Below are 18,886 nucleotides of genomic sequence, written 5' to 3' on the forward strand. Positions count from 1 at the left end.
CAGACACGCTTGACAGCTGAAAAAAAATTATTAAAGTCAGATACCAAGCAAACTCTGCACGCTGGGCACTGCGGCAGTTCATTTGTCTTTGTACTTAGCCCGTCAGACGAGTGGCCCATCTGTCTCCAGGTCCTCTTTCAGTTAAGAAATAAATGCCGACCAAACAAACCTAAATGTGTTTGATCCAAATTTAATCTACACTTAACTTTTTAGTTATCACACTTGCATCAATCTCCATCATTTTATATCACTTGCCCTATTCACAGAGAGCTCTCTCTCACTTCTTTACATCCTCATGTTCACAATCTATCCATATTATGGTTCTAATTTTCCTCTCTGGTGCTTAGTTGCAAACCAACAAAAGCAAGGATGTATAACCCATAAATATCTAAATATTATCGGCTATCACACCACTGGGTTTAATGCGAGTCAATATCGGTATATTACACTCTCTACTTTGCAATTCCATTATGGGCTCAACACTGCTGGTCATAAAAAGTAGTATTCTGAGCCCAGGCCTGTGATAGTAATAATGAAAAAAAGGGTCATTGCTCTTTCCAACCCAAATGAAAAATTAAAATTGCTAGGGCACTTAGCTCAAAGGAAAATTGGCAAATTAACAAAATGAAGAAACAAAATATTCATGGCTCATGTTGTGAAGGAGAAAGTAAATAATTTAAGATGGGCTGAGGAGAGAAAATTCAGAGTTACCAAAGAGACAAAAATTGAGCCTAATTCAATTCCAATGTGTTTTAGCACCTATTTCTTTTCCGCTGTAATCATGGGCAGCCACGGAGAATGATGGATGGCTGCACCCACAGTAGCTTCTGACATGCAAATTTATTTATTTTTGCCATGGTCATATATTTCTCTTAGGCTGAATATATGCAGCCATTTTACCCTGATCTGTAAGGCTCTCTACTGTCAATGTATTTATATATCTAGCTTGAAGCTGAATTAAGAACTTTGACCTACTTTGCCTTTCATTTTTCATCTGAAATTTCATATTTCAAACTGGCCTCTGCTTCATGAAGCAGAGCACCTTAACTCTAGCCTGTTGTTGGCCTTTTGCCTTTGGGGAAATGCTTGTTAAAATTTCATTGGCCTGGCTACATTAGCTCAGTTACCCTTCATACCCATAAAGTTGAAGGGATATCCAGGCATTTTACAGCCACTATCTGGAAAGAGGTAATGACAGGCTAAAGCCACATTACATTTACTGTACACAGGACCTGTAACAGCTGTTATGGAATCAAGGTAAAGAGGAGAAATGTATGACAAATGTCATGTTCCCTGGTGATTTAAGTATTCAGTCTCTTTCTAACCTAATTTGAAAATCAAGTCAAAATGTATCTCTATGGGTAATATATTATAGGACAACTTCAGGGCAGCCTGATGAAATAACTATGAGCCATGCATTAAGAATGTCAAGTCCAAAACCCATCCACACTCTCTGGGCTGAAATATATGAAGAAAGAATGGAACGAGCAAAAAACAAAACAAAAAACACCAAACAACTGTTTTCTCCATTTGAGCCCATTTTCTGTTTGTATTCTGGAACAGAAAGCTTTGCCTTCCACCAAGTGATTAAGTAATGTTTGAAAATAGTTCTTGGTTACCTTTAGAAAGGGCTGATCCAAAGCTTATAAAATATAAATGACTTGAGTGATTTTAGCTATGTCATTTCTCCTTGCAGTTCATTATGCAAAATTGTCCAGACTAAAGGATAAGCATCATGCCCGGCTGAGTTACAAAACAGCAATTAGTGGAAAATTAAAAACTCAAAGAGAAAGTTAGTAGGTTCCAAGTGTATCTTGCTTGAGACAAAGGTAATATCTAATGGTCTTGGCTGTCTGGAGTGGAGCCATAGGGGGAAGACAAGAAGTAACGTCTATCACTTCTTAAGAGAAGACGTACAAATGGCCAGCAGGTATATGAAAAATGCTCAACTTCACCAGTCATCAGGGAAATGCAAATTAAAACCATAATGAGATGCCATCTTTAATCTGTTAGAATGGTGATTATCAAAAAGACAAAAGATAAGTGTTGGTGAGGATGTGAAGAAAGGGAACCTTGTACACGGTTGGTAGGAATGTAAATGCAACAGCCATTATGCAAAACAGTACAGAGGTTCCTCAAAAAGTTAAAAATAGCAATCCCATTGGTGAGTATATAGCCAAAGGAAATGACATTAGTATGTTTAAAAGGTATCTGCATGTTTACTGCATCATTATTCACAACAGCCAAGGCGTGGAATCAACCTAAGTGTCCACCAACAGACAAATGGATTAAAAAATGTGGTATATATACACAATGGAATACTACTCAGCCTTTAAAAATAAGGAAGTCCTGTCATTTGCAACAACGTGGATAAACCTGGAGGACATTATGTTAAGTCTGGGCACAGAAAGACAAGTACCGCATGACCTCACTAATACATGGAGTATAAAAAAGTCAAGCTAATAGAAACAGGAAGTAGAATGATGACCACCCGGGGGTGGGAGGTGGACTGGGGAGATGATGGTTAAAGGACACAAAATTTTACTTAGATAGGAGGAATAAATTCAAGTGATCTATTGTATACCATGGTGACTACAATTAATAATAATATATTTTATACTTGAAACTTGCTAGAGGTGTAGATTTTAAGTGCTCTCACCATACCAAAAAATGGTAAGTGTGTGAGGTAATGTATATGTTAAATAGCTTGATTTAGCCATTCCACAATGTATACAAATATCAAAACATCATGTTGTATACCATAAATATATACAGTTTTTGCTTGTCAATTAAAAGTAAGTAAATAAATAAAAAGAAGTAATGTCTATGGAAACAGTCACTCCACTGATAGCTCTGCTTACATGAATTAACTTAAACTTCACAAGTTGGAGAGCATGTGTTATCATCTGCAGTTTACTGATGAGAAGAAGAGTGAAACTCAAAGGGATTAGGGAAGGCCACAGAGCTTGTAAGGGACAGATTTTTTACTAGGTTCAGCACTAATTCGGTGGTGGTGATGGCTGTGTCGTTAGTGGTATTGGTGGAGGATGTGTGTATGGGGGTGTGGGGGTGTGGCGTGTGAGGGGTGTGTGTGTGTGTGTGTATGTAGGAGTGTTCTTTTTAAAACAATTAACAGCAGGATGTCTTTATATAGAGTTCCCATAGTTTAAAATACATAGTATATTTTAGTACGAAACTAAGTAAACATATATGCCTTAGCATTTGCAAAGCTTAGAAACAAAAAGATGACGCCTCTAGATTTTTAAAAATACCTTTGTCTTCCATTTTCATGATTTAGGTTTTTCTAATGCTCCATGATGTAGAAACTGAACCAGTGAATCTTTGAGGTATACCTACGTTACCTGAGTTAAGAAGAAACAAAAAATACCCAACCAATAGGCTAGGAGGAATTGAGTTGATACAAGCAGCTATAAATGAAGTTCGCCATTAATATTACTGTCCACATACTTTAGAATGTTTACTTCAGGTATAATAAGGCTTTATGTACTAAAACAAAGTTTGAGTGAGATTTTTGTTATAGCTTTATGTGAAGTTGGTTTAAAAATAACCTTCCCACATTCATATGCTGCAAAAAAGAAGAAAAAAAGGAAGTATATAGTGATTTGGCTTTAGTACCATAGTGTGCTAAGCTCTAATAACACGTCTGCTAAAAATTCAATGTAGCTTGGGCAGTGTACACTCTATTATACCAAGAGTGAGGGACACTACCTTTTCTGACTTTACCTTCTTCATAGCACCTACTACAATCTAAAATAATCTCAATTATTTTGGTCAGTTATTTATTCTCTCTCCTTCACTGGAAAATAATTCCATGAGAGCCATGGCCTGGATGTATTGTTTGGTACCGTGTAAGTTGACCATTGACTCTCAAGCTGACAGGGTACTGACCGGATACTGGTTTGTCCCTGAGGCATCTAGGTAAATGCCCCATCACTCCATGGGAAATCCATGGTTACAAAGAGTTCACATGCTTATGTAATATTTTGCTTGTTTTTGTTTTAAACTCGACATAAGAAATCCAAAAACCTTTGATTTTCCTTTCCTTTATTAAGACAGGAAAAGTCCTGTAAACACAGGAAGGACTTCACTGCCGTATTACCAATGCCTAGAACAGCACGTGATACAAAATAGGACTTTAACAAATATTGCTGAATAAATGAAAGACCAGTTATGAATGTGTTTGGCAAGGATGAGACATTCAATAAATGTCACTAATCAAATGAATATAGGCAAACAAATTATAAAAACAAAGATGAAGATTTTAGAAAGTTTTGCACTTTGTTCTTTGTTACTCTATTAAAAGGGAGTTTACTAGGCATAATTCCTTTAAGGATCAAATCCCAGGAAAGGTAGACAAATGAACCACATTAAGGCTTTCCATTCAGTGTCTAAAACAAGTTGACAGTTCAAAGGTTTCTGAAGTGAGTATCCTATAATATTAAGAGGAGACAACAGCAGCTATTACATTAAAAAAATGGATTTTAAACACAGATCTGTGACAGACTTTAGTTTAATGAACATAAGGACTCACAAGGTTATCAAGTAACTAGGAAATCGGGAACTAATCTCTGGGTTTTGCACTCTAGACAGGGCAAGATTTTTTTAGCCAAAGAATATTTGTCTTCAGTGCCTAGACAGTATCTGCTAGGCCCAGGAAGGTAGCACAGGGCTTATAGCAATGAACTTGTCTACTGAAGGGCTTTGAGCTTCACCCTTAGGCTGAAAGGAGCCAGGGACAGTCTTTCTGCAGGACAATGCCATGAAGAGCACAATGCATACAGAAGTCAAACATGTGATGAAAACAATGTAAGCACCTTGATCCTCTGAAGCTCTCTTTCAGCAGCAGGTAAACAGAGCCTACAGGGAAACTATCAAAGCTGGTAAGTTCTTGAGCTGCATATTTTTCCAAAACAATTCAAAGCCTGTGTAAGAGCCACACTTGAATCATGCAAGTAGATAATGCTGAAATCAACAAAAAGTATAGGCATATTGGAACTAGATAACGTGTATAAAGACAGGCATTAAAGGGATCCCCAAAATTTTTTCAAAAGGATCAAGAATAGGTTAAATTAACAAGTGAGCTAAACTGTACTACTACATATAATCAACATGAACGGACCAGCTAATATCAGAAAAGCACAAACACTTAGTGTTTTACAAGCAAGAAAAAGGCCACTGCTAACACATTCACACTTCATGAGGCAAGGCTTGGTGAGCAGAGGGAGGCAGAATTCAAGTCTTCACTCACTCCCTTGGCCAGATGCCATTCTATGTGGTCCAACTGCACAACCTATACCAAAACCCTATCTTCAGGAGAATGCCAGAGAAATGCAGAGAATGGAAAAAATAATACATATTTAAACCACATATCTAACTCCAAGAGAACCTTAAAGCAATCAATCTTTTTTAAATAAGAAAGAAACTAAGTCAATAGCATCTGAGCAACAGATGAGAATTAAAGCAAAATCTGTTGGCTAATGGTAACAGCTTTTTGTTCTTTGTTGTTGAAAACGTGCATGTAGCAGCGACTCCAATATGCTCACAAACTCAGATGCAAAAGGCTATGGAAAACAGTTGCTATTTTTACCCTGAAGATAAAATCAAGCACCACCTTTCAGATCTTAATTTTGCTAAAATAGTGGAAGGAAACAAAACTCAAAAGGTATAAGGTGTCTAAATGATCCAGGTCCTGTGATTTCTACTGTAGGAAAATACAGAGTATATTGGACAATAAAGGGAGAAGCTGGCACTGTATCATGGGCAATGAAGTATGAACCTGCCAAATCAAATCATCTGAAATAAAATATAAAGTTAAGGTTTAATTTAGTAATATTCTAGAAAATGGGATATGTGAAGCTTTCACAGTTTTTATATTTATAGACTATTTTAGTTAAATCTTTTTTTATAGCATTGTTCTTTAACACCTTAGAGGGGAGAGGAAACTTTTCCTTATAAATGACTATAATATTGTAAAAGTAGTAATAATAAGTATGATAATAACTATATTAGTTTTCTGTTGATGCTGTAAAAAAATACCACAAACGTAGTAGCTTAAACAACACAACTAAGCTAAAATTAAGAGGTTAGCAAGCTGTATTGATTTCTGGATGGTCTCCACTGGGAATCCAACCCCTTTCCCTGTCCAGCCTCTAGAGGCTGCCCACATCCCTTGGCTCATGGTCACCTCCCCCTCCATCTTCACAGCCAGCAGGAATACATTTTTCTGTACCTTACTTCCACGGTCACCTTTTCCTCTTCTACTTTCAAGGCCCCTTGTGATTACATTGGGCCCACTGGGGAAAATCCAGGATAATCACCTTATCTTAAGGTCAGCTGATCAGCAACTTCCATCTGCAACCTTAATTCTCCTTTGCCATGTAATATGACATCCACACAAGCACTGGTGATTGAGACATGCATGTATTCAGGGGGTCATTACTATGTTTACTATAATAATTAACATGTATTAAGTGTTTATGACTTGCCAGGCACAGTTCTAAGCATATTATATGTAATAAAATATAATTCTCAGAAGAATGGTAGAATCTATTATTATCACATGGTTCGGATAATGAAACTGAGGCAAAAAAAAAAGGTTAAATACTTTTCTTAGTGTTACTTAGGTAGAAATTAAAGGAGCCAGGATCGAACTCAGAAGTCCATGCAGCGCCTATACTTTTAACCTCTCAATTTCATCACTTCAAAGACAAAATTCTCATCTAAATATATTGCAATTGTATGTTGTCATTATTATCAAGATGCCTAACTCACATCTCATAAATCCTGGCAATCATAATTATTACCTAGAATAAGGGCAAGTTTAATATGCAATATGGCAGATGCAAAGACAGAGTCTATAGAGACCATCAGGAAAAACAAACCAATGGCTGTTGAGAGGTTTGTTCCCATCTGGCATTTACTAGGCTAAAAGTCACATTAAATAAAATGTATGGGAAGCCATTATTTTGGATTGAGCTCCTGCTCTAGGCCACAGCAGACAAGAGCAAACTAAAAAGAAGTCACTCTTGTTAGGTGCCATGTATTCAAACTGAACTTAGAAATGGGCCAGTTTTCCATAAAACAGGAGATTTACAGCAACCAATCCAAAGAGGCCCAGTCAACCTGAGCTGGAATGATAATCTCCCTTACTGTAGCCCTATAAGGAAAGTAATTTTGAAATGACCATTTTACTTTCTGCTTCTTGTTCTGCTTTCTTCAGCCTATAAAGCCCGTATCCCCTGCTTAGCCTACTGAAGAGCCCTTTTATTCTGCACATGGGATGCTGACCTATTTATGAATCACTAATAAAAGTCAATTAGATCTTTAAAACTCAGTTTGTTGAAATTTTGTTATTTAATAGTCAGATGACTACTATGACGTCAGGCCTAGTAGGGTAACCTCCGCCCAGGTGATAGAGGAGCACAGCCAGGGACAATATTTCCAGGGACAACATTACTCCTGAGGTTTTGAGCATGAGGACGCTGGCCTAGCACTCTACAAGCACTGGGAATATAATGGGAAGGCTCCCCCGTGTCGGTACTGTTTGTATCCCCCAGATGTCACTTTGCAGTTTCCAAAATATTTCCTTGTAAACTTATGGAATGGAACTTTTCTTTCTGCCTGGAAATTTTAGCTGAAGGCTCCAAACTGAGAACAACTGGTAACAAATACCACCCAGCATTCTTAAGAGAGATAATCTCCTAAGGGTTTCATAAGAGTGGCCAAGCTGGCCCCTCAACTCCCATCTCCCATCATTCACCTTCAGCCCGTGGAATAGAACTATAGAGATCAACTGATTTGATGAGAAATTATAAGAGTAAGGAAAGTAATGGAAAGGGGTCCTCTGCCTCCCACCCCCAACAAAGTAAGTGAGGTGGCTATAAGAAAACCCCTCAGAGAATTTGGAGATGGTTGTATAAAAGGAGACTGTCACCTACTTCCTACCTGTTCGCTTTGTGACTTGCAAAAATGCACTGACCCTCCCTTCTCCATGCATGAGTGCATTACTGGGAAAGTTTGACACATGCCCCTAGGATGGAGGGGCCCAAAGCCGCTGCTTGACTCGCCCTGGAGAGGTCTGAAGATTCGAGGCTGGGTGGAGCATCCCTAGGGCAGGGTGAGGAGGAAGCGGGACAGCAGGACGGCACAAGCTGCACTTGCATCCTCTGGAGGGGCATTGGGAGGGGCCAGAACAGTAATTCCAGTGAGCCAAGCAGACGCTGCAGCAGTAGGTTAGGCTAGAGCCATCTCAAACTGCCACCATCCAAGAAGTCTACCAGCTGGGCTGAGGAGACTCCAGGGGTGTGTTGTCTGAGGTCAGAGGCTAAGGGTAAGAGGCTGTTGGGGAAATGAATCTCTTACATTTGTGACTGGTACCGTACGGGGCCCCCTGAAAAATCCACAAATGTGGCCCACAAAGGTTCCCCGATGGCCAGATTATAGCAGATACACCAGTTAAGTAAAACTCCATCCCATTTAATATTGCCCTTCCTCATCCCCTGGTTCCAAGGACCAAGAGGTAGGAGGAGGTAGACTCCTGCCCCCACCACACTGCTATGTCTGAGGGGCAGGGAGGAAGAAAGTTTTGATTTACATTGCATTGAATGTTTTAGCCCATGACAAACAGGTTGTTTTATTACCTGAAAGTGACCAGAAAGCTATGAGCCAGAAAGCTGAGACAGCATCAAGGTGTGGAGAAGGCAGAGTTACTGGTGCATATTTAAAAGTAGAAGTGGGAGAAGAAACAAAGCTGTTTCTGGCCGCACCCTGCTCTGCCAGCCTACTTGAGGCATCCGCGCCACACAAAATGCCATCTCACAGCCTCGCTGGGTTAGTAGAGCCGGTGTGCTGGCCTTGCTTTAAAAGTGAGGAAAGTGAGGCTCAGGGAAGCTCAGCAAGGTGTGCAGAGGGTTGTGGATTCAGACCAGGGGCATCTGACCCCAGACCCTGTGACATCTCCACTACATTGTGGTGCCTCTGTAGGTAAAAACTGATGTGCCCAAAGGCTTGGCCACTGCACACCTAGGGTCATGGGGGCTGAGGTTCATCTACCTTGCCTCCTCTGATTCAAAGGAGGCGTTCCATAGCTAACAGGCAGGCCTCCCTCGCCTCTCGCTTTCCCTGTGCTGATGGAAGCAGCATTTCATTTATCCGCATAACACCTTGCAACTAAACACTGCACGCACGCACTGCCCATGCCTCCACCAAGCACTGGCCTTCCTGTGACAAGAGACTTATACAATGTCCTGGCATCACCGAAGCTTCAGGAGCTACCCAAAAGGGCTCCTCTGCCTCTACAGAAAAGGAACAAGCACATTCACAGTTTAGATTTTTATGCATTTAGCTGAAAATAGGGAAAACTTGCACTTTTTTCTGAGTACACACAAAAGATTGATTTCACCAGAAGAAACAAAAAGAAAGAACAAACTCAACATTGCTGTCAAAGCAGGCCCCTACCTCAGCATGGCACCAAATCCCTTCTTCTTCATTTTCCTTTCTGGGTCTTCATTCTCCTCCTTGCGCTTTTTCTCCTTGACTTTCAACTTGCTCTTTTCCTTTTTCTTCTCCTTCTCTTTCGTTTTTTTGACTTTTCTGGCTTTATTTTCCATGTCCTCTAGCTCAGAGTTCCCCTGAGGGGCAGATTCACAATTCAGAGCTCCATGGCCAGAATGAGAGCTCTTATCAGACAACCCGTCTGCACAGAGAAAAAATAATCAATACGCATGTTTGGGGCGCTTGCGGTTAGTATATAAAGAAAAGCTAAAAATGTAAAATACAGAAGAATGAATAAAAGCACTCCCGAGTTCTGCCCTTCCGTGTAGGTCCTTGCACCCTTTGAAGATACGACTGCTTAAATCTGGTTACTTCAAGCAAGGTTGATGGGGGCGGGGGGCGGGGGGCGGCTGGTTGGCTTAGTAGTGTGAAAGGCTTGCTATATGGGGAGGCACCAATCTCCCTGAAAGCTGGCTTGTTAACCTTGATCAGCCCAGAAAGCCCACATGCTGGGAAACAAACAGGGCGAATTTACTTGGAGGAGAGGTTTTTGAGTACAAATGTAACCCAAGTGCTTCTACCCAATTAATGCAGTCAGAGTCCTGGATTGATGCTGCCTCTAATGACTCCAATGAGAATGTCAAGAAACGCACACTTAGTGCTCCTACCCTAAGGGTAAATGACAGTTGTTCCTTGTAGAAAAGTGAGGGAGAACATTTCTTTAGCATTGCACTGTAAAATAAATTGCATATCGCGTTCTCCAATTCCATGTTCATTAAGCCAAAGGGCAAAACATATCAGGAAATGAATTACTTTTAATATCAAAACTATAATTGTGATCCCTAAATCATTTTTTCTCTGTAGTTAAGCACACATTCTTGCTTATGATTTGCAGATAATAATGAGATGAAGAAATCATTTAAGGAAACATTATCACCCTACCAGCTTCTAATTCTTCGGGTCCATCATAAGATTTGTCTATGGCTGCTCTGAAGCTCTCGTTGCAGCCTCGGCCCCGAACCATGTGTGGTCGGGGCCTGTGGAAGGGAAGTTCATTCTTCCTGACCTCGGCCACAGCGGTCTGCAGACTCTCCAAGGAACTGGACTTTTTCAAACCCAGAGTGGGACCAAAATCTTTGCTTGGAGATTCTGGAAAAGAAAGGGTAAAAGGTCACTCTTCTCCTAACGGGCCGTGTGACATAATGAAAATGCTTGTTGTTCTAAGAATATTTCTGTTTCGGCATCTTAAAAAGGGGGTGTTAAGTTGGTGGGAGTTGGAGTCAAACTCAGGTTTGCCACCTTTTGTAAATCTCAAGCAAGTGGCTTGACTTCTCTGAGCCTCAGTTTCCTTTTCTAAAGTTGTGGTAAGAGTTAAAATGACAACATATGTTACATATAGAAATTTATATGTACATATGTCTATATGTACATGCATGATTCTGAAAGGTTGTAGCTATCTATAGAGATTACATGTGTGTGAATGATTATGTATGAGAGTATATATACATACATGTACATGCATACACATACACACAAACACACACAGCACCTAACATAATAAGTGCTTCCTTTCTAGTACCCATCCTGGGCACTCCCACACATTATAGCTTTTATTATTTTCATGGTTGCTTATATGATTATTAAGGAACATACTGTGCATGGAAATCAAAGAACATTGAAGTGATTGTGATTTTGTGATTAAACACTTTATCTTACCCTAGTGGCTATTAACGTGTGGTAAATGCAATTTATTTAATCAATCAATAAATAAAGTGAAGCAAGAAAGAAAAAAACTTTTCTGTGTCATTGCTGTTGTTCTGAATGTATTCCTATTTGGGTATTTAGAAAAAGGGCAACCTTTACATATGACATAAAATTATAAAACTGAAAAAACGACCCATACGCGAATTTTCATAATCTGCTTTCTGACATGCAGTGTCTTTCATTTGCACGGTTTGCCTAGCCCTGTGGCTGTCCCTCTCCCCCATTCCTTGACCCCGTTCCCACCTCCAGCCTTTCTCCCAATTACCAATAACAGGATTAGGCTGTATAAATATTAGCAGCACAAGGATTATTTTTAAAGATGGAAGAAATTCCATCAGGGCTCTTGTGTCCACAATCAAAGCTTCTCCACCAGGGCTAAGGCTCATGGCCCTCTGCAGTTACAAAGGAGAATATTGTCGTGAAGGAGCTACACAGGCATTTCTGGAAATAAACTACTGCGCAGTTCTTCAACAGATATAGATTGAGTAAAAATTAAGGATTATGTACACAAAGTACCTACTTCAATGCCTGGCACATGGTAGGGCTCAGAAAATGGCATTACCTTTTATTACCATCACCATTTTTGCTTCTACTACTACCACTGCTATGAACACTGCTACTCATTGGTTAACACAGTATTAGGTAACACCAGGAATACAAAAGAAGTACAACAAAGGCCTAATATATATACACCCACATAAAGTTAAATAGTAATACACACCCTCCCAGATGTCCTGAACATGTTAAAAATAGTCAAAATAATGGCTATAATGCTACTAGCTAACAAAGCACGGAGTCTGTGCCAAGCACTATTCTCCGTGCTTCACCTATATGAACTTACTATAATCCTTGCAGTTGTCCTACTGGCACTACTACCATTAGCCTCGTTTAACAGATGAAGAAATTCAGGTACAGAGCAGCAACATAACTTGTCTAACGTTAGACACTTAATAAGCACCCAAACTGCAAACTGACCCGAGAGAGCCTGACTGCGGTGTTTCGGCTCTGCCATATGCTTTACTGCCTGAAGGTGTATTTGGTCTCTACCCTCTCCTTGATTATGGTCAAGCTACTTGAACTGGCCTACATATCCCTCATCTCTAAAATAAGAAAATCTGTCTAGGTTAGCACAGGAGCCTAGTCAAGAAGGCAAACTACAAAAACTGGATGTTGCTTTCGAGTTTCATCATTAACATTACAGGAGGTAATTTTGCACTTTGAACAATATACATGATGGCAATAAACACTGCTTTTTACAGGTGACAGTGCATATTCAGTAAATGCAACAGAGATAAGACTAAGCCAAAAAGATTATAAGAAATTTTGGGGACAAATTTCAGGTGTTACTTGCAAGTCATAAATACTGAGGATATGTATGTTACTATTAAATACAGAAAAAGGCATATTTCTTATATTCCCAGGAAGGAAGGTAGTTGAAGAAACAGAAATTGAATAAGATCATTTCTGACAAGAAAACAAAAGGCAACATAGAGGTTTAGGAGTATTGAAGCAACCGTAAAAGCTTTGAAGTTTACAGAAAATATTTTACACCATCAACCCCTAGGGATGTCTGACATGAAGTTTGGGGAAAACATGAAGATGAAAACTATGTGAGAAAGACTAGATCCTCTGTCAACCAAAAAAAGTAACCATCTTTTATTTATTAATTGCCATCCAGGAGATTATATTAGAGCCCAAACTGTAAGCATTCATGTCAACCTTTAGCAATAAATTCCAAGGAACATGAAAGTGAATAAGTCATCCAAGATATAAAGCATACTGTCTAAAAGGAGCTCATCTAAAGCTCAGCAAGAAGTCAAAGGAGAAGGAACAAATACACTGTTATTCATTCTAAGCAAACTGAATATTAGGGATTCATGGATTTTGCAGGATTAATAGAGCTGGCAATTAATTCACTTTTTTATAAACAGAAGGCACAAATCAGAAGTACCAATTGACGTTGGGCAGCACTACAGCCTAGCTCTATTCAATGTAATACACTGTAAAATTAAAAGCCAAAAGGGCAGATGAGTTCTAGGTTGTAAATGTGGACCCAAGGGTTTTCAGGCTTGGAAAAAAATGTTCTATTTATTCCTGGGGAATAAACAGGATGCAGTAATAGAAGAGAGACTGGTGTTAGAGAAGAGAACCCCAAAGCAGGAAAGTCCTTACAAGGACTTACAAGTGCAGTGAAATGACTGAACTGGGGGCTCTGTCAAGCACCTTCACCAGGGTTCCACAAGTTCTCGCTTCTGACAGAAGGTCCAGGTTACCAGCTGCAGAGGGATTTTTATGTCAATTGACGGGCATTGGTGTTAAATTCCAACAGAATATTCCAAATAAAACACCTTCTCATGTAAAGATTGCGTGGAGTACAACAAATTGTCACATTCAATCCCTCTTCTCTACTCCTACTCTCACCAATTTCAGTTTAGGTTGATGTTGTGTAGGAAATTTTACAGCTTTTAGAATGGGATGATTCACTGTCAACTTCTAGCCTCACCATTTACACAAATCATATTTTTTTTCTAGGCTTCCATGGAAAGCAGAGATCTCTTCGAAGAGAGTAATTTATCAAAATCAAAACCTCAGTCACTCAATCCCATTGAGGTCATCCCAAAATATGATAACTGTTCACATTTTCATCTGTAGCTGATGTGGTATTGGCTGTGGTTGACTTTAAACAATTGTCTGAGAGAGTGATCTCTGAACACCACATGTCATCAGTCATGGGATGGACCTTGTCCAAATTTGAGCATTTACTTGTCCCATTTTGAGCATCTACAGAAACAATCTGAATATGACTGTTCAATGATTTCCAGGCCAGCCTAAGTTAGTTGCAAATGCCAAGGAATAAATCTTTCCCCAAACTCTAGTAGCAAGGCTTTATTTTTTAACGTATGATTTCGTATCCTGTGACCATATTCTCTAACATCTATTTGAACTTACCTTTCCATCCCAGACATGAACTTGACATAGACTAACTTCATGAAACAAATAATAATTATCAAGGGTGCTAAAAGAAGGATCTTGTAAGATTTTGATAAAAATTATTCTCAAGGTGGTCTAATAAAAATATTCTTCATATCATGTGACAAATTTTCTCTTAAAATTACAGCCCCATACCACTGAAATAATTTTTTAAAAACAAGGTGTTGTAGCACTTTTGAAGAGTCCATCTGTTCCCAAACGAAGGATTGGCTTGACTTGGTCCAGGAAGCTTTCCCCATACGGAGCAGAGGGAAATTCAAGGTCATGTCTTCTGGACCCACCAATCCTCAGATACATCCACTATTCCCTTCCATCCAGAAAAACAGTGTGGATGCACACAGACACCCCAAGACTAAAGATTTAAAAGAGTTGTGCCAGGAGAAATGCCCACCATTTCTCCCTTGGGCATGAGAAAGGTGGCGAGAGGCCCCATAGAGCACTACCATCTAGGTGGAGAGGGGCTCCTTGGAAACAGATTCTGAAAATACTTAGAAACTGCTACCCCAGCCTTCTAGGTAGAATGCCCCATTTCAACATACCAGGGAACAGAACGTCCTTCCTAAAGGGAGGATTGTCTGGATGTGGGCCTCAGTTTCTTGGACTCAGTCTTGGACTCCTGCCCCTCCCCTACAGGTGAGGACTGCTGTTGGTTCTCAACAGGCAACTGATTAGGATAATAGAGAAAAAGCTTTCTAGAAGGTAGTGGTTAACAGTGAACCATTAAAAGGAGGCTGTGTATATTCAAACTCTCCCCACTGTGCCAATTACTTCTTGAGTTATTAAACTCTCTGTGCCTTAGTTTTCTTATCTGTAAAATGATGCTAAGACAAGCATAAAAGAGTACCTGGCACATAGTGCCTGCTCATAAAGCATTGGTGATAATTATTGTCACTGTCACTTTTGTGCCACCTCTAAACATTTGACTGAGTGAAGTCCCAAAGCAATTGATTTGATTCAATCCATCATTGCATTCTTAAATATGACAATGCCTTCCACAAAAAGCTGAAAAGGACTTCTAAAGAAATACTATCCTTTTTATTCAAAAATTACACCGGTTTCATGTCAAACAACTGCTTACATTTCTTCTTTTGAAATAAGGTATATATATTCATCTGTTCATCACATACAGGGAGGCTATTCTTGGGAAGATTAATAGTAGAGTCTTGGTTGCCCTTCCCCTTAGGCTATAATCACTTAATTAGTCTGAGATTTAATTGGCAATGTTTGAACTTCACACTCTAGCATTAAAATCTCACAATAAAAGAATGCCTTAATCCAGAAGACCAGTAATTGGATCTTCCATTATTGATGAAATTGCTTCCAATACATCCCATATTAAAAAATAAGAAATTATTTTGGGGAAGGTGTTCACTTACAGATATGTGGCAAGTTTTTCTAATTATAGAAACTTCTAATTAACAAATACTTATGATAAATTAACAATAAATGATGTATTAATTTGTACATTTCAATAACATCAATGGCCCTCAAGGCACTTAGCGAAAATTAATTAAGTTAGAGTCCCTCCTAAAAAAAATAAAGGGATTGTGCCCAGTAGTAAATTAGGGATCAAAATTATTGTAATGCTATTCAGGGGTCACAGCATGAAACCTGAGAAGGCTGGGAATTTGTCAAGATAGCTTGCTTTTAGTATCAATTTGGTCTTTGCCTTATTACGAGCAGTGAACTTGGGCAAACACAATAGAAATGCCTTACCTGCTTCATGGGGAGTTGTGATGTGAAATTAATAGCTATAAAACTCTTTGAATAAAAAATTATTATGAATTCCAAGCAGGAAGTCACAATACCACTTTATTCTCCAACATATTTTACTTTGTCTTCTCATTTTAGATTATACTTACTGAAATTTTTGTACATTTTATTTTTTTAGTAGATTCCCTACAGGCAAAATGTCTTATGTGCTTTAATAGATATCATTGCAAATCCATTAGCCTTTAAAAAAAAAAATTCTCCATAGTATCCAAATGTATAATTTCCCAAATTATGTTATCTGTGCTAACTGTGTCCATAATGGGCCTAATTACCTTCTTGCCTATCTCAGTATTCCAAATATTGATCATCATTCCAAGCTTATCACAGTGTCCCGTTTCCTATTCATTATCAAGGGCATAATGCAATCTGGCTTTACATTATCTGCTGTCATTCGGGTCTCAGCTCTTTACTGGCAATTTCCAAGTTCTCCAAGAGCAGAATTTTTTTCTTTTAAGTCTCGTAAATCCCAGGGTCTTTTATCATTTCCTGAAATTCATGTCAAAATGTTCAATAATGAACTTCTCATTATGATTCATACATTTGCATAATCTCCCCTACCCCTGCCTTTGAACACTTTTTATTTCAAAGGGAAAAAATCCAGAGAAAATATAGGAAGATTACGTGAGTAAACAAATTTCTTGATTATGAGTATGGACGTGGCCCTCCAAATGTCTTCAAATGTTCGTCAAGTACTGTTTTACATGTTTATTTTCCATAGTAAAAATTCTTTCTTTTATAAACTAAAAGTCCAAATTTAATGCCATGTTGGGGTTTCTTTTCTGGATTCATATTATGTCCACAAAATATAATGAATAGTGAATTCATTATACCAAAAATATTCTCATGATACTTTTCTTTTTCTTTTCTTCTCTATCTTGCAAGTAAGAAAAGAGAATCTATGGTTCAACTTGGTGGGTAAACTATTTCTAAAAGATATATAACCATATCTGTCAGTAGAGTCTGTTAAGGAAACTGAAGATCTCAGACAACCCCATTTCCAATAGACCAGTTTATTTTAATCTTTTGTTTTCATCGTTCTGCCTTAGAAAAACTCTCCTGAATTAAAAAACAAACAAAAATAAATCTGCATTCAAGATAATAGATTGAAAAATTAGGTAAATAGCATTGGTCTCTGGAAGGGAAATGTGGCTACTTAAAGGAAAACACCACTTTTATTATTTAAATAAGTTAAAAAAACAGACTGATCTGAAGGTCAAAAAACCGACTACAGTGGCAAACTTTCCCACCTGTGAAATAGGACCAATAGATGCCACCTACGTTTTCTTATCCTTGTTGATTTTTGTATCCTCAGCAAGGAGTATACTAAATAAATATTTGCTGTAGGAATAAAGGAACAGGAAGGTAAAGGATAGTTGGACATCCACACTTGGATGTCTCTTTCGTCAGTGCTGTGAGGCTGAACAAAGTTCTTCCTGGAGAAACACACCCCACAATGGCCACACTTTCTCAAAGTTCCCATACAGCACCATATTCTTTGTTAATACAGCCCTTAGGTTCTTTTGCACCACTTTCAAGGATTGAATAATTTCTACCCTACCTATAATTATTCATTAATCTCTATATTTTGCCTTTCTTTCTACATTAATTGTTCCTTTCGCCTCACCTCTTTCTGTAATATTAATCTTTTCTGCCATGTCCACCTCATGTGCACTTTAGTCTTATTTTTACCTGCTGCCAAGAACACCTTTATGTGTCTTCCAGTTCCTCCTTTTATATCTGGGTAACAGGCTTTTCATTCTGAACACAGACCATTGCAACGATTTCCCCCCCATTCCTTTTACCATTTCCTCTTTGTATGTCTTGCTATAACAAAACCTCTTTCTTCTGCTTTTGATTGTTGAATGGCTTATATCTTCATGTGGGTTGTACACTACAGTACTCTCAAAATAAAGTATAAAGAATTGTGATAACTTTCTTCAAAAACCATTAGCATAACCAAAAGGTCAAAGTGTGATTGATTTCTTGGAGGGTTCCCACATGAAAATATTTTTACATGTTGTATAGACTGGGCTCTTGTATTTTTTAAAGTCAGATGAAATTTTTATATTTTTTGTGTATTTCTCTCCCTTTTATGCCTAACTGTACCTGGAAAAAAAAAAAAGAGCCTTCAAATTCTCAATTACTGAGTTATTTACAGAACTGCTAGGAAGTGAGGTTTTTCAGTTTTATGTTAATATGAGTAACAATTTCTTTATAGATATACTTTAAGCAAGGTGTCAATCTAATGCCAAAATGTCAAGCCAAAATCAAGTCAGCTATCAATGAGTGTTTACTGAGTATTTTTTGTGGCTCAGAACTGTGCTTGGTCCTAAGAGGAATGGAAGATATGTGTAACAGCTAACTGACATTTCCTGTGGCTTTATAGTTTACCAAATTCATTCCTGTGCAAAGTGAGATGATATCACACACAACTAATCAACCCAAATTCACATGCATGTTCATCATGAGAGAATGCTTGAAAGAAGGTGAGAAGAAGGGCAGGATAGAAGCAACTCAATGAGAGCAATTTCATTCCCCATCCCTCAGTGAGTGTGCCTAGAGAGAGTGTGTGTCTCGGACAGAGCAGCTTGGAGAAATGAACTGTTCTCGGTGGGTCTTTGCATGCCTCTCACGCTGTGAACATCTCACCACACTGAGTATGATTCTTGTGTTTCAAGATTCATATTTTTCACATGTGCCTGAGTTTGGGCTTCTATAACAAAAACAGCATGGACTAGATGCCTTATAAACAACAGAAATTTCTCACAGTTCTAGAGGCTGAGAAGTTCAAGATCAAGGCACCAACAGATCTGGCCTCTGGTGAGGGCCTGCTTCACAGTCCATA

General features: G+C 38.7%; 1 protein-coding gene across 1 annotated transcript in view; it reads right to left on the reverse strand.

Annotated features, from left to right (window-relative positions):
• The window catches only part of PARD3B (par-3 family cell polarity regulator beta), a 942,908-nt gene that overhangs the window by 271,181 nt on the left and 652,841 nt on the right, over positions 1–18,886 (reverse strand). Inside the window, exons 17-18 of the mRNA XM_045558633.1 lie at positions 10,456–10,662; positions 9,478–9,715 (exon numbers count right to left, since the gene is read on the reverse strand). Coding sequence (XP_045414589.1) covers positions 9,478–9,715; positions 10,456–10,662 — 445 coding nt within the window. The remainder of the gene's footprint in view (positions 1–9,477; positions 9,716–10,455; positions 10,663–18,886) is intronic.

This window comes from Lemur catta, chromosome 8 (genome assembly GCF_020740605.2).
Source record: "Lemur catta isolate mLemCat1 chromosome 8, mLemCat1.pri, whole genome shotgun sequence".
Classification (NCBI taxonomy): domain Eukaryota; kingdom Metazoa; phylum Chordata; class Mammalia; order Primates; family Lemuridae; genus Lemur; species Lemur catta.